Here is a 14,589-nt window from a genome sequence, read left to right on the forward strand (position 1 = left end):
GTAAAAGTAATTCAGAAATTGCATACTGATTCGAATCACCCTTTCAGATGGGACGAGTTGCAGGTTAACGATCTAAGCAGTCAGGAGATAGATATTGCCAGGATGATTTCAGTGAAGCCAGATCTTCTCAGACTTGGGTGGTCACGAGCTTTCAATCTGCCTTGACTGACTTATATATCTGTCTTTTATCTGGAGTACCCTGCAAATGAAGGAAGTTAAGTCTTGTATCAGAGTGTGGACCTTCTTGATGATCTATTCTAGCTCGATCCAACCATATTTAGCTTCAGAGTTGCGGTGAATTTTTTGTGTTGCCAGCCATGATTGCACTCTACCATTTGTCACCATGCAGGCTATAAGTTCAAGGACCTCGGTGGATGTAGAAAAGGGGCATTGTTCTCCCTTGCATCATCTACCCTGGTCTGAAAAATAAATATGGTTTGCCTCTCCAGTATAATTAGCAATCCACTACTAGGGGCCTTTTCTGCTACCAGTGGCCTTTTCTTTACACTGGTACACAACGTGCTTAGCTGCTCTTCAGACGGAGCTTCCAGCCTTGCTAAGAGTTTTGCGTCTGTCAATAAAACTCTCCCAATCGTTCTATATAAAGATCAATTTTTTGGGCTCGCCAAAATATCACATGACCAACATGAATGGAAATACACAGCCAGTCATTAACAGATCTGCACACCATTCCATGCATAATAATCAGAGTGCTTCTGCTAATCTTGACCTAGTGTGACGAGATGCTTCTTTGCATGTATCGGCTCTCAAACTGCCTTTCTTTTTGACATTATGGACACTACCTTTCATGTTTTCGAAACCAGATAGAAAAAGTGGAGACACAAGAACCCCAAGAACTTCCTTTAAGTTTTAAATTGTGGGCTCCACAACCATTTAAACCAGTGGATCCCAAACTGAGTACTAACGTCCCCTGGGGGGCAGTAGGATTACTGAGGGCGGGTGCTAATGCCGAATAATGCTTCTTATGGGGTAAGTTAAGTAACCAAGAGGGTGGAAACCATTGATTTAAACCATGTAAGTCTCGACCCCAATAGAGATGATCATTGTCAAAGAGACAAGGGATTGTTCTCTGGACATGCACATAATGAGTTATGACCTCAGTGCAATGTCAGGAGGCAGCAGCTCACTCAGTTTATGAACCAGCCTGATCAGGATATAAGAATGTTAACGATCTAATCCAGGGGTGTCAAACTCAATCGCTCAGCGGGCCAAAACTCAAATCACACGTAAGGTTGCGGGCCGAACAGGATAAACATTCAATAAGCGGAAAATTAAACATTTATGAAACACTAATATAAATTAAAACAGAAAAAAGTTTTAATAATAAAAAATCATTGGCATACCCATTTTCGCTCTTATGCCAATTTGTCAGAGCTGGATGTTTGGCAAGGCTGCTAATTAGGGAATTTGATTTGCACTTTATATCGCAGTGCCATTAAAAAATATATTTGCCTAAAATTCTCTCTCGGGCCGGATATAATTGTACGCCGGGCCTGATGTGGCCCGCGGGCCTTGAGTTTGACACATGTGATCTAATCAGTCAGGGGTGGTCACAAGCTTTCAATCTCTGTCTTGACTGACGTATATATCTGGCTCTTGTCTGGATTACCCTGCAAATGAAGGAATTTGACTCTTGTATCATGGAAAGAACCTCACAAGCAGGAATCAACATCACATTAAAGTTCTACAAAGGAAAGTGATGCAAATTTCAGGGCTTGGTACAAAGATAAAAATATCCCTTTTGAGTAATTCAGGACCACAACTTAACATTTTTATTGCATTATGAGAACAAATGTTGGCCTAGATTACTGTCAAATGCAGCCATTATATGATATCAATTTCTACCAAGACAAGACCAGAATGTCAGCTGAATAAATTTGTCTTTAAGTAGATGCTGGTTTATTATGAAAGAAACATTGTCCAAACTCATGTTTATATTGAGGGTTTGCTTATCTCCCCCAAAATATGAGTACTGACACATAAACAGTGGCAGAGTTAGATCGTTAATATTTGTACAGTTCAGATTAATTATGGATATATATAATACTTAGTGTTTGCCTGGAAATTGCAGTTCAGTCACAAGAAACATAACTGAGCTTCAGTCTTTGTGATATTACCTGATAATGATTTGTTTAATTTCAGCATCGGATACCTGTGGTGAGGGGCAGTTTGCCTGTGGAGGGGGCGAGTGTAAAACAGCAGCAGAAGTGATCAGATGTGATGGAACTGCACAGTGTCTAAATGGAGGGGATGAATCAGTTAGACATTGTGGTATGGGTCTCACTATATAGACTTGCTTTTAGAAAGAAGATCATACTAATTAATGAGAGAAAAGTCGTCTTAGTCTCTAAACACCTTAAAACATCTTTATCTGTACATGATGCAATCAAGAAAATAATACTGTATTTCCTTAAATAATATTTACTCCTTCAAGTGTATTCCATCACAAACTTTGATAGGTCACATTCCTTTATATTTATTTCTGGGACAAATGTGCAAACATAGAACTAGCATAATGGTATATGTCTTAATCTAGGTAGGCTTTATTTTTAGCAGCAAATTTTAATGTTTTTTTTCCTGAAAACATATTTGATTATGAGATTTGTAAAGTTGATAGTGTTTTACCAACTCATCTGATGCGTACATCATGGAATAGCATAATTCGCTTTCTGTTTTTTCCTCATTTTCCTAGTAGTAAGAAAGAACAGGTTTTTACCTGCTGGAAAAGGTCTTTAATTTCTTTCAAATATCGATGAATGTTGCAGAGAAACCATGAATTTTCTGACACTGCTTGATTGGAGAAAAAGTAATTATAATGAATGAATGCTTTAGCAGTATCTCTTTAGGATATCATGAATGAGTGTGTTGTGATGATATCTTTAGGATATCATGAATGAGTGCTTTGTCATTATCTCTTTAGGCTATCATGAATGAGTGTGTTGTCAGGATCTCTTTAGGATATCATGAGTGAGTGCGTTTTGAGGATCCCTTTAGGATATCACGAATGAATGCTTTGTCATTATCTCTTTAGGATATCATGAATGAGTGTTGTCAGGATCTCTTTAGGATATCATGAATGAGTGCGTTTTGAGGATCCCTTTAGGATATCACGAATGAATGCTTTGTCATTATCTCTTTAGGATCTCATGAATGAGTGCATTGTCAGGATCTCTTTAAGATATCATGAATGAGTGCATTGTGAGGATCTCTTTAGAATATCACGAATGAATGCGTTGTCATTATCTCTAGGATATGATGAATGAGTGTGATGTGAGGATCACTTTAGGATATCATGAATGAGTGCTTTTTATCATTATCTCTTTAGGATATCAGGAATGAATGGTCTGTCATTATTTCCAGGATATCATGAATGAGTGCTTTGTCATTATCTCTTTAGGATATCATGAATGAGAGCATTGTGAGGATCTCAATAGGATACTAATAATGGGCACATGGTCAGTATCTGATTAGGACATGAAGAAAAGTTAGTTTGTCAATATGTCTTGCGGATGGCTTGAATTAATGCAAGTTCATATAGTCATAAAATGGTGTCGTGAAACATAACTGTCTTAGTATAAAATAAATCATTAATAATAATATTTACAGGTGGTGACTCATTTAGCCAAGGACTATTCTCCCTTGAGGCCGTCTTAAGAAAAGAACAATAATGTGCATTTAATGAAAGATAATAGTAATTGTGGTTCATTTTAATTTGTTCAGTATTAAAATATTAAATTCCATTATCTATTTGAAACATATGCATGCTCATGACATTTCTTCTTAAATACTGGTTAAGAAACTTTTATTAACTGCTACGTTCTTGCCTTTGGTGCTTTTACTTTTGTGTGACACATTCTTTGGTGTTAAAATGGTTTTATGAAACATACCTCCATAAAGATCATTGAATACATTGAATAGGTAGATAGCCATTAGTCATAAAATGGCTTTGTGAAACATGCTGTCTTGTAGTTAGAAATAGTCCAGTCAGTTGTCATAATATGGCTTTTTTAAAAATTATACATGGTTTTTGAATATATCTATATCTAAGTGGTACCATAGATGGCTTAATGGTGTCATGATTATGTAGTACAAATTCATTTAAACATAAAATAGCTTAGTGAACTATATTGGCTTTCAACATGACTACTGCAATATTGCCAAATGAATCTTAAACAAACAAGCATTGTGCTGAAGCTTAATATGTGAGATGAATTTAATCATCTGGAGTCCTTGGCACCATATTCAGGCTTCAAGGTCATACAATTTTTTTATGTGTTTCGTGGACATGTTACTTAAAGTATATAAAATATTTGATTTTTTTAAAGCCAAACAAAACATGATCGGGTTTGTTAAAATAGTTCATGCAGAAAAAATAAATGAAAAAAGAAAATGAAAGGAAGAAACAAAATGCATGTGGATTCTATAAATTATTTTCATTTGGCATTTGGAACATCAACCCTTGTAAGAGACTTATTTACTTTAGGCTGCAAGGTGAACACAGATTTTATGTGTGCTGACTTGAAGAAATGTGTCTCTGCCAGTGAGAGGTGTAACAAGCATGCTGATTGTGCTGATGGGTCAGATGAGAAAAGATGTGGTATGTATCAGTATTTAATTTTCCTTATCATGTTACTTTCAATTAATCCATGTAAATGTATTTAATGGTTCTCCATTGTGGCCATAATTACAAAATATAGCAAGCACTATTTAAGAGAAATAATAAATGAGGGAAAAAGAAACAACCTATCGTTAAGGCTTTTTGAATTTCAACAAATGATTACTCTCGGTGTTCAGTTGTAGCGGCCATCACCAATAACAGATCAACCCCTTGTAAGAATTGTTTAAAAAAGCCCCAAACTTCAACAGAACTGGACCCAGGACCTTTTTTGATGAAAATCCATCTGGCTTAAAGGCCTTTCAAATCTATTTGTATGATGTGGGTCTGCAATCAAATATGACTGGCATAACTAAAAACAGACACACCTTATAGAGACTTGAAAAAAAAAACATTGAACAAAATTTACTTTTACGAACAGAAGGTTCTTTTACTGCATCAAATATGGACTATATGACTAAAAATAGACTTCTCAACAGAATTGGAATCCATTTGACACGAAGCATTCTAGAATCAAGACTTTTAAAGTTAAATATATTTTTAGCTGATATGGCTCTGCACCATCATGTACAGTTTCTATTTTCATCTACTCCCCAAAATTTGGACCTATTTGTACCAAATTGTTGTATGCATCATAGCATAAGACAATTAAAATATCTACAAATAGAGATGCCATTATGAACAGTTTATATAAAAAATCCAGTTACAATTGCACATCAAAAGCCACAGAACAGGCTATTACAGAGTGAAATAGTAATCTTTTTGGCATAATGCATGTCAGATATGTGTTAGTGATGATGACTAAAATATCGCTACCGTTGCTGAAAATGGGCGAAAAGAAAAACCAATGATGTCTCAAACAATGTTGAACAGAATTTGACAAAATTTTTGACATCATCCTAGGATGGGTGCTTGTCCGATTTATAGAATGATGCCATTCAGCTCACAAATATGGCTTTCATTACTACAAAAAGAGAAACATTAAAGCCAATAAGATGTTAAGGAGAGATATTTTAGTACTGTCACTATTGTCATCAAGGCAAAAAAATAACTTGTCAAATTTGAAAGGAAATTGGCCAACATTGATTGACCCTTCCTGTCTTAAAGACCATCAAACATTTCAGAAATTATGCAATTTAGATATGGTCACAAGTACTAAGGCAGATAAACATTTAAAAAAGCAGATTCTCAAAATCCCTAGAGTAGATTTGAATGACTTTTGAAAGCCTGTTACATTTGTACAGAATAATTTTTGTATACCTTGAAATATGGTCGCAGTTAATAAAAACTTTCAGTCGGTAGAGCATCTTCAGTTTTACATGGTATGATGAAACTTGATAATCGAATGCATCTTCATCAGTACTTCAGTCTCCTCACAAAAATGGGTCAGTATGGCTCATTTGATGTTTCACTAATTTGGTTAAATTCTGCATTAAGTTTGTTTAGGTCTGTTTATACTTGAATCATCAAACTGGATTGTATGCATTTCAGTCTCACCATTGCAACAATTGAAGCTCACATATATTGCATATTTTACTGCTAGTGGTTGGATGTTTGACTCACTCATGATCCGTGCAAGCTTTTGGCATGGTCTTTGAGTACCATCCTACTTAGTACCATGAAACATTGGGAGGGGACTGACATGTAGTGTGACCTATATTCCACGTTGCAGTGTCCTTACCTATATTTTTTTACGTTGATGTTCTTTTTTGAATGCTGTTACCATTCAAGATCACGTTTTTTGAATTGGATGCATTTATATTAACCTAAGAAATCAAGAAGGTAATGGTGGCCACATTTATGTTTACCTAACAACCCTGGTTGAGTAATACTGAACTTATAAAATTGATACTAGTAGCTGCCTCACTCAGCATTAAGAGGTCGTGGGTTCGATCCTGGCCGAGTCATATCAAAGACTTACACAAATGGTACTAACAGCTGCCTCACTTGTCGCTCAGCATTAAGATGGTAGTGTTAGGACTGGTTGTCCTGGTGTCCAGATAATGTGACAGGGTGGGACATCATGTTACATGTCTGTGGCATGATGCCCCAGTGCAAGACATTACTATAAACTATCACACTGCAGACATCATAGTGATATGAGTGAACAATTGTTAAAGCTATGTTAATATCCAGAAACACACAAAAACATGCACTAGTAATTTTGATAAAGTAGACAGCATCTTATATTTAGAACAGAAATATTGAGTTAAAAGTTAATGATCTGCATGACTCGCATAATAATTATAATCATTCACCATAAGGTTGAATAGCATCCCATTTTTAAGATCAATAAATGCATTTGTTCGTTGTGCTGATTGAAGAGTTCCATATTATCTGATTACTTATTAACTTATTAACTACAATCCCAATCCAATTATGTATTGTTTCTTTCCATAGTATGTAGCTATGCCAGCCATATCATTGGCTAGTGGTTAGTCAGTATTGGTTGTTGTGTCAGTTTTTTCCATGTTAGCATCGATTGGTCTCATTTTGTAGCATTTTGATGCAGTTTGGATAAATGTTGTTTCAAAGAGAAGAGCAAATCACTTAAAAGTAGAACAAATACATATATACATACAATCAAACTATTTAAATTAATCATGTAATAAATCAGATCACTCATTATTTCTAAGATAACATCAGAATATATAGAACAAGCATGTCTTTTTAAGTTCATTCAGGAGGAAATGAATACTAGTTTCGTGACCGCTCCGGTGGCCTATTGGTTAGAGCGTCCGCCTTGGATGTGGAAGATCGTTGGTTCGATCCACAGCCGAGTCATACCAAAGACTTACAAAAATGTTATTTACAGCTGCCTCACTTGTCACTCAGCATTAAGATGTTAGAGTTAGGACTGGTTGTCCTGGTGTCCAGATAATGTGACTGGGTGGGTCATCATGATACATGTCTGCAGCATGATGCCCCAGTGCTAGATATCACTATAGACTGCCACATTGCAGACATCATAGTGATATGACTGAATTTGTTTTAAAGCTTCAATAAAAATCCAACTCACATCATATCACATTATTTTCACTTTTCTTCTCTTTACAGCATATGACCAAGAGAAAGTGATAGGTAAGTTTCTAATTTGGTATATGTCTCTGCCAGTGTAGTTCCTAAATCAAATTCGTCATTTCTGCAGATTCTGATTTGACAAACGTTTTGTTGAGGAATTTTTATGTCTTTTACTTTATCGTCCTTAGTGTTCAAGAATTTTCATTTTCTGCTTTTATGTTCTATAGTTTTATTTGTAGATAAATAATTCCTTCCATTACGGAAAATGAACGTCTCTTTGTTGTTTTTTTATATTTCTTATGTAAGAAAAAAATCAAACGAGCTTTACAACCCTGCAATATTGACTCACTAGACAACATGTAATTGTTTGGATAATGTCAAGTTAAAACTGTAAAGTTGAAGATATCCATTTGTTTGCCTAAGTAAAAAGTTCAGATAATTGGCACATATATATTGTTCTTCACAAATATTTGGTGCTTTCTCATTCACTTGTTCCATTTACTTATTTACTTATTAATTTCTTTGCTCCATTCATTTATTTATTCCAGACAACAAGTATCATTTCTCAGCTGATTTAAGACAGTTGACAATTCCAAATGTTAAGAAGACTGACACAATGTGTCTACAGTGTCTTGTTCATAACTTCCGAGAGTACGGCCCAAATCCGAAGCCAGACATTGTGGGGATCACATTTGGGGATGCCTGCCTCACAGTACTTGGTAAGCATCAGGCAGATTTAGAGGTTATAATCCTCTCACAGTTTAAAAGTGCATACGTTGCAGTTAATGGTAAACAGACAAATAAAGAACAAAAACATTGATTTTGAAACATATTTTTGTAAAAATATAAGCGACAACAACATAGAATACAGAGAAACTTTTCTGACAAGCAACACAAATATCTCTCTGAGTTGCAGGATTTGAACACAAATAACTTGTAGCCTGTGATTGTATATATTAAAGAAATAATTCAGGTATTTCAAATTTGATTAAAATTAAAACAATTTGATGTCTTAAGGCACAACAACACAAGCAGGTCAGTACAGTGAGCATTGGAGTAAACAGACCTATAGATGTCATCAGAATCTTCTCATGAATGATGTCCGAAAGATACTGTGGATTGTTTAGGCAAGACTTCAAAGAATGGCAGATAACTATCTATCTTAGTGTTTCATTTCACATTTAAATGAGGCTGAATCAATCCTGTAATACATCCTGGAGTGCAAAAGGGTAACATTTTAAACAAAATTGAAACGTTAATAGCTAGAACGATTGCCAACTTCTGAAATATGAATGTTCCTTGAAACTAACTTGCATATTCCCCCAACACCCACACAGAAATTGATAAATGTCATCTGAATGTTTTCATTACACTCAGAAACTCAACCTATTTCAAACAGCTTTTAATAAGAACCTCAAAAATGGGAATTAATCAAAATGGCTCATATTTATACCATTCGATTGGTAATCAGTCTGTCTAATGAAATAACCATTCAAGTGGTAATCAGTATGGGTCAAATGATTAATGGATATATCATTCTATCCATACTCTATTCATGTAAATACTTGTATCAAGACAAGAGGTGAACAATCGATATAAAACAAAACTTAACCTAGACAAGTTTTTAGTTCTTTGCAGTTTTATTAACTTGAAAATTCATTTAAGACATGAATGCAGGCATATGCACTTTCTCTCAGACTAACAAAATACTACGGACAAGACCCGAGAAGGTTGTTTGAAATCTCCCTCCTGTTGCCAGTTCCGTCCTAATTATTTCATTCCATCAGCATTTTTCAGCCACCGCCAACATATATATATGTAAATCAGACATTCCGGACTTTTCTCCGTGTACGACTAAAATTACTGATCAATAAATAACCTCTTGTTATATGAAACGTATCTGTTGATTCGTATCTTGTCTAATTGTATTGAATTTGAATAATACTCTCCCAGTATGCACTCAGTGAAATATGTTGCGTTTATTTCAGGTTATTGTTTGTTCAAAAACCGGGCCAAATAATAACCACCAATCAAAATTAACCGTATTTTAATCGCTGTGTGACATACAGTGAGCATTATTTCAAAATTATGTCTAGATAGAAAGAAAGCAAAATATTAGAATCGCACAATAGTGGCCATTACATGATCTGTAAAGTCGTTTATGGGGAATAAGTTTAGCATGTCTCCTTTTAAACTATTATGTGTAATCAGCAACTGATTGTGACAAAGGCATTTTTATCACAGAATGGTTAAGGGCGTAAATTCCAAACTGCATGAACCATAGTCGCCTTAAAATTTCTATGAGGCAGGTTGGTGTTGTCAACAATGTCCTTTAGCACTGATCGAAACGAGAACCTGTAGCTCTGGTAGTTGTTATGTATTGATAGAAAGTATAATATTATGGATCTAATTGTTAGGCATCGCCGCTCCCAATCTGACTTGTTCTCTATAAAGATTTTCCTTGCACACGTTAATTACATTATTTCATATGTTGTGAAGAAAAAAATATAATGAATTTCAAATTTAAGTAACGACATGAAATAAGATGTTTCAAAATCATTCATTCATTGCAATGAAGGTCTTGATGACAAAAGATGATTCCTGCATCTAATCAGATGAAGCTGTTTGAAAATGCCTAGCATTTGAACTAAAGGTAAAACCTTACAGGTAGTCTGCTTGGAAGTATTTTTATCTTGTCAAGGATAAGACAGGCATATAAACAGATTACAAGTCCATGCTTTTTTTCTGTAATCTGCATACTGGAAATACAACCCAGATGTCACCACATACAAGATCTCAACACATGCAATATGGCATCATACTACAATATAGCAACACACATTGCAATTGACAATCCTTAAACAGGTGAAACACCGGGAAGTTGATGAGTAATGTACAGTATTGAAACTTCAGTATCACAGATAATATTGATAAAGGCACACGAGTGTAATTTCAACCCTTTCAATCAGTCAAAATGTTTTTCTGCAACTGTTTGAGTGGTATGTGGTGTGTGAACAAACGGATAAAATTTACTTAATTCACGTGATACAAATTGACGAAATATAAGTCTATGAAGAAAAGAGGAATCCATCATTTAAAGGTTTAGCCATAAATATAAGGTAAAAAAACAGAATAGAATTTTGCATTACCTTGATATTTGTTTTGGAATGTCTCGGTAGTGAATATTAAAACCTAGCAGTATTTTAGGAAATGATTTTCAAATAGCAAGCAAAGCATGTCCATATGATCAATTATGCTTGTACATTTTATTGTTTACAATTACTATTGTTACCATCTTTCTAATTGCCATTATTATTATTATCATTACTATTAATATCATTACAGATCCAATCAACATCTTGTCTGATTTACCAGAAAAGCAGAAAGTACAGCCAGGTGACATCGTCAATTTTACGATCTCAGCTCAAACAGATGCTTTGGAGCAGAGTAACCTTCGATATGACTGGTATATTGGGGGGAAAAAATACCCAGATGAGTTCCCATTGGGCACATGGTCACAAATAATTAAGCTCAGCATGGGTAGCACGCATATAGTTATCGACACGAGTACGCTTAAAAGCCATGATGATATGCTGTTCCAGCAACTGATGGGGAATCTTTCCGTTAGAGTGTACCACGAATTCGACCAAAGAATCATCAGCACGGAATTCTTCACTGAAGTTATTTACCCACGTAAGTTATACGGACTCATTTTCATTTCTGTATTTCTTTGAATAGTGTGAGGCAGCAGAGAACAGTAGAGACCCAGATTTGCTGTTGTATGTATAACTGTAGCTGATCTAATGCTTGCCATATAGACCTAGATATGCAGTTGTACATGACATCAGCTAGTTATAGTCTAACCAGTGCATACCCTGGTATGCTGTTTTGTGCATAACTGAAGCAGATTAGAGCTTGGCTATATATGCGCTAATACAATTTTGCATGCATAACAGCAGCACGTCAGAGACTAGTCTGTAATATATAATCTTGGTACATGCAGTTCAGTGACGGTTGTGTGCAAAACCCGTCTCTTTCATAATAGTACCAACACCTATGAACACGTATTTCAGTTTACGCAGCAACGACTGCTGGTTACCAACAACCTTACCATAATTATCCTCACAAAGCGGAGGGTAGGAATTCAAGGGTTTATGAAATTCCACATAGTATGAAAGTATATAGCTGCATAATGCATTACTTCATCTTACCTGTATGTCTGTTCCTCTGGCTATATGTTGGGAATTTGTCAGTTAGTGGTTTCTGTTCATAGTTTGTCTGTCCATCATTTCATATATTTTTATTGTTTTTGTATAAATATTGTTTCTGCAAAGAGGACTGGATTACAGAGTACTGCAAGGCATGTGGCAAATAGAATAAATGTATGCATTATTCACAACGCGTTCCTCCAAAAAGCGATTAGGTTTATTTTTTTAATGCTTCAAACTAATTGTTTTCCGCAGAAAAGACACCGTCTGAGGTTACATCCGAGATGGTTTGAAAAGAACATATGTCAAAAAACAACATGGAACTGGTTATGTGATAGCCATATCTAGTACCTGACGTACGCGCCATTTATTGGAATCATTTATGTATTATGAAGAGGAATAAAATATGCAATTTCGAAATATGTTTATGCTTGCAATACATTTATAAGACGTGATTTTTATTCGTATGAGCTAATAATAGTTTGCATCTTTTGTCAATATAGCCTTTATAGTTCGTGGGAATCCGAATGAATCATCATCTACTCCATTGGTTGCCGGTTTAGTTGGAGGTGGATGCGTCATCATTGCCGCGATTGTACTCGTTCTCATTATATGGTACAGGTAAGTTAAAATATATTGATATAAATAGCAATGCATTCATTGCATACAATTATGACGTCTTCTACAAAAGTTAACAGTTAATGTATATGACAATTATAAATAAAATAACCTAAGGAAAAATGTGTATATCAACGAGAAAGAAACAGGACCAGGTAGTATCGATATATATTTTAATGAGAAAGAGATATTACCGGGTAATGAGAGGCGCGTATGTCAATGAGAAAATGATAGACCAGAGGCTGTAATATATATTTATTTCAATCAGAAAGAAATAGAACCTGGCAGTGATAGTTGTGGTGGCACAACGGTGTTTAAACTATAGTATTTAAAGATACTTTAATGAAAATATTTTATATAATTAATGCATTTCTTAGACGAAGGCTGTCCAGTAGACGAAACGAATCTTTATTTGAAAGTGAAAACCAAATTTGTATTTTGCTATCGATAACAAGGTCGTGTTCATAGACTGAGACGCATAGCTCAGTGCAAATAAAAACATTAAACGATATCTCAATTATTTCCACCTAATATATTATTATTATTATTATTATTATTATTATTATAGAAAATATAAAGGCAACACGTCCAGGAGACCAACGACGAACGGCGAAGACTCTGCGTACAATGACCTTAACCGGGTTGAGCCTGGAGATTACTGGACTATAGATGATGAACATTTATACGACATTCAAGGTCGAATGAAATCAAACACACCTAGAGAGGCAAGTGACCCGCGTCCATCTGATTCAAACGTTTACGTTTTCGCCAACGGGGGCTGCTTGGATGGAACAAAGAAGGATGCAGACGGGTGTCTTAAACCGGTCTCTTCTGTATTCTATGTTGCGAGTAACACTTTAATCTCAACAGATTGATGATCACTTCTCAAACGACACGAAAACATAGTTATGGAAACAATTCTTGTTAATTTAAAATGTCATGAATAGTTATATCTAAAACAAACAAACAAACAAAACAATGGAACGGATGTGCGTATTTGCCGGAAAGAAATTTTTCAATACATCTAGAAGCTTTACAAAATTTGATATTGATGTTTTTGTCAACTTTGCAGTAATTGTTTGTTTAATTTTTCATTGATCAATTGAAAGTTGGCATGATATCTTATCCCTAAGAGATCTTCGTGCATTCTGGATGTTTATTTCATGTCAGGTCTGGTATAAGTCTGACATTTCTTGAGATTATAATGATTCATTGCAACCGTATGGTTGTTTAATTTATAACTACCCAGAAATGAATGACATTCAATTAGATCTTACAGGTGAAACACGGTTCGTTTGCACAATCTGAAACAATCAGTTACCAATTTAGAATCCTTCTAAAGCCCGGTACTAGTACATGAAATTTCAACAAGTTATTAGATAATATATTTCATGAATTCATACTTGGCTTTTGCCTAACTCATTTTAAGTTGATTATCTTCCGACCATTGTTTCTATCAGAAACTACATAATCTCTTACTTGTATCTTTAACAATCAAAATGCTGATTTTAATTAACGTCTGAATTCTCGGTGTGAATATTTCATTTGTTTAGCCTCAAATACGATTATTTGTATTACTTTTATTTTGTCCCCGTCTCAAATAGCATTGGTACCAGTAAAGTATAAACAATATATTGCATTTTATGATGAGAATAGCGACATACCCTCTACAATATAGACTTCGATATTTTGAAACTGTGATAAGACAAAATGGCCGTGTTCTTTTTTGCTCTCTAATATGAGGATTACATGTCAGTAATAATAACACTAAATCAAAACGTATTCTCAATATTTACAGCTCATTTCGACTGTGTCATTAATGCCAACAAATCTGCGTGATTTCCAAACTGATGTGTCATGTTGCTATAATTCAATGAAACTCGGACCTAATAGGTAGTTTCAACCTGATAGGTAGTTTCATTGCTGTAGGTATTCAGATATGGCTCAGAATGGCATACAACTATTTGAAATCTACCAATTTACACTTTAACCAGGTTATGCTTCCACCATCAGTTGTCATTTAGATGCGATGCCAAATCGAAACGTGTTTTCTACTTAGTGTGTATGTGGATCGTTGACAAATAAAATACAGTGGGGCTAAAAGGA

At 35.0% G+C, this 14,589-nt stretch overlaps 1 protein-coding gene across 2 annotated transcripts in view; it reads left to right on the top strand.

Moving 5' to 3' along the window:
* LOC149788788 (uncharacterized) overlaps positions 1-14,589 on the top strand; it is a 65,171-nt gene that overhangs the window by 49,185 nt on the left and 1,397 nt on the right. For both annotated transcript variants that reach the window (XM_089974903.1, XM_089974904.1), the window contains 7 exons: positions 2,164-2,292; positions 4,505-4,618; positions 7,694-7,717; positions 8,206-8,376; positions 11,003-11,350; positions 12,369-12,486; positions 13,052-14,589. The exon at positions 13,052-14,589 is cut by the window's right edge and continues 1,397 nt beyond it. In XM_089974903.1, coding sequence (XP_089831029.1) covers positions 2,164-2,292; positions 4,505-4,618; positions 7,694-7,717; positions 8,206-8,376; positions 11,003-11,350; positions 12,369-12,486; positions 13,052-13,358 — 1,211 coding nt within the window. In that variant the 3' untranslated portion in view covers positions 13,359-14,589. The remainder of the gene's footprint in view (positions 1-2,163; positions 2,293-4,504; positions 4,619-7,693; positions 7,718-8,205; positions 8,377-11,002; positions 11,351-12,368; positions 12,487-13,051) is intronic.

This window comes from Sinohyriopsis cumingii, chromosome 11, assembly GCF_028554795.1.
Source record: "Sinohyriopsis cumingii isolate HCF-2022 chromosome 11, ASM2855479v2, whole genome shotgun sequence".
Taxonomy (NCBI): domain Eukaryota; kingdom Metazoa; phylum Mollusca; class Bivalvia; order Unionida; family Unionidae; genus Sinohyriopsis; species Sinohyriopsis cumingii.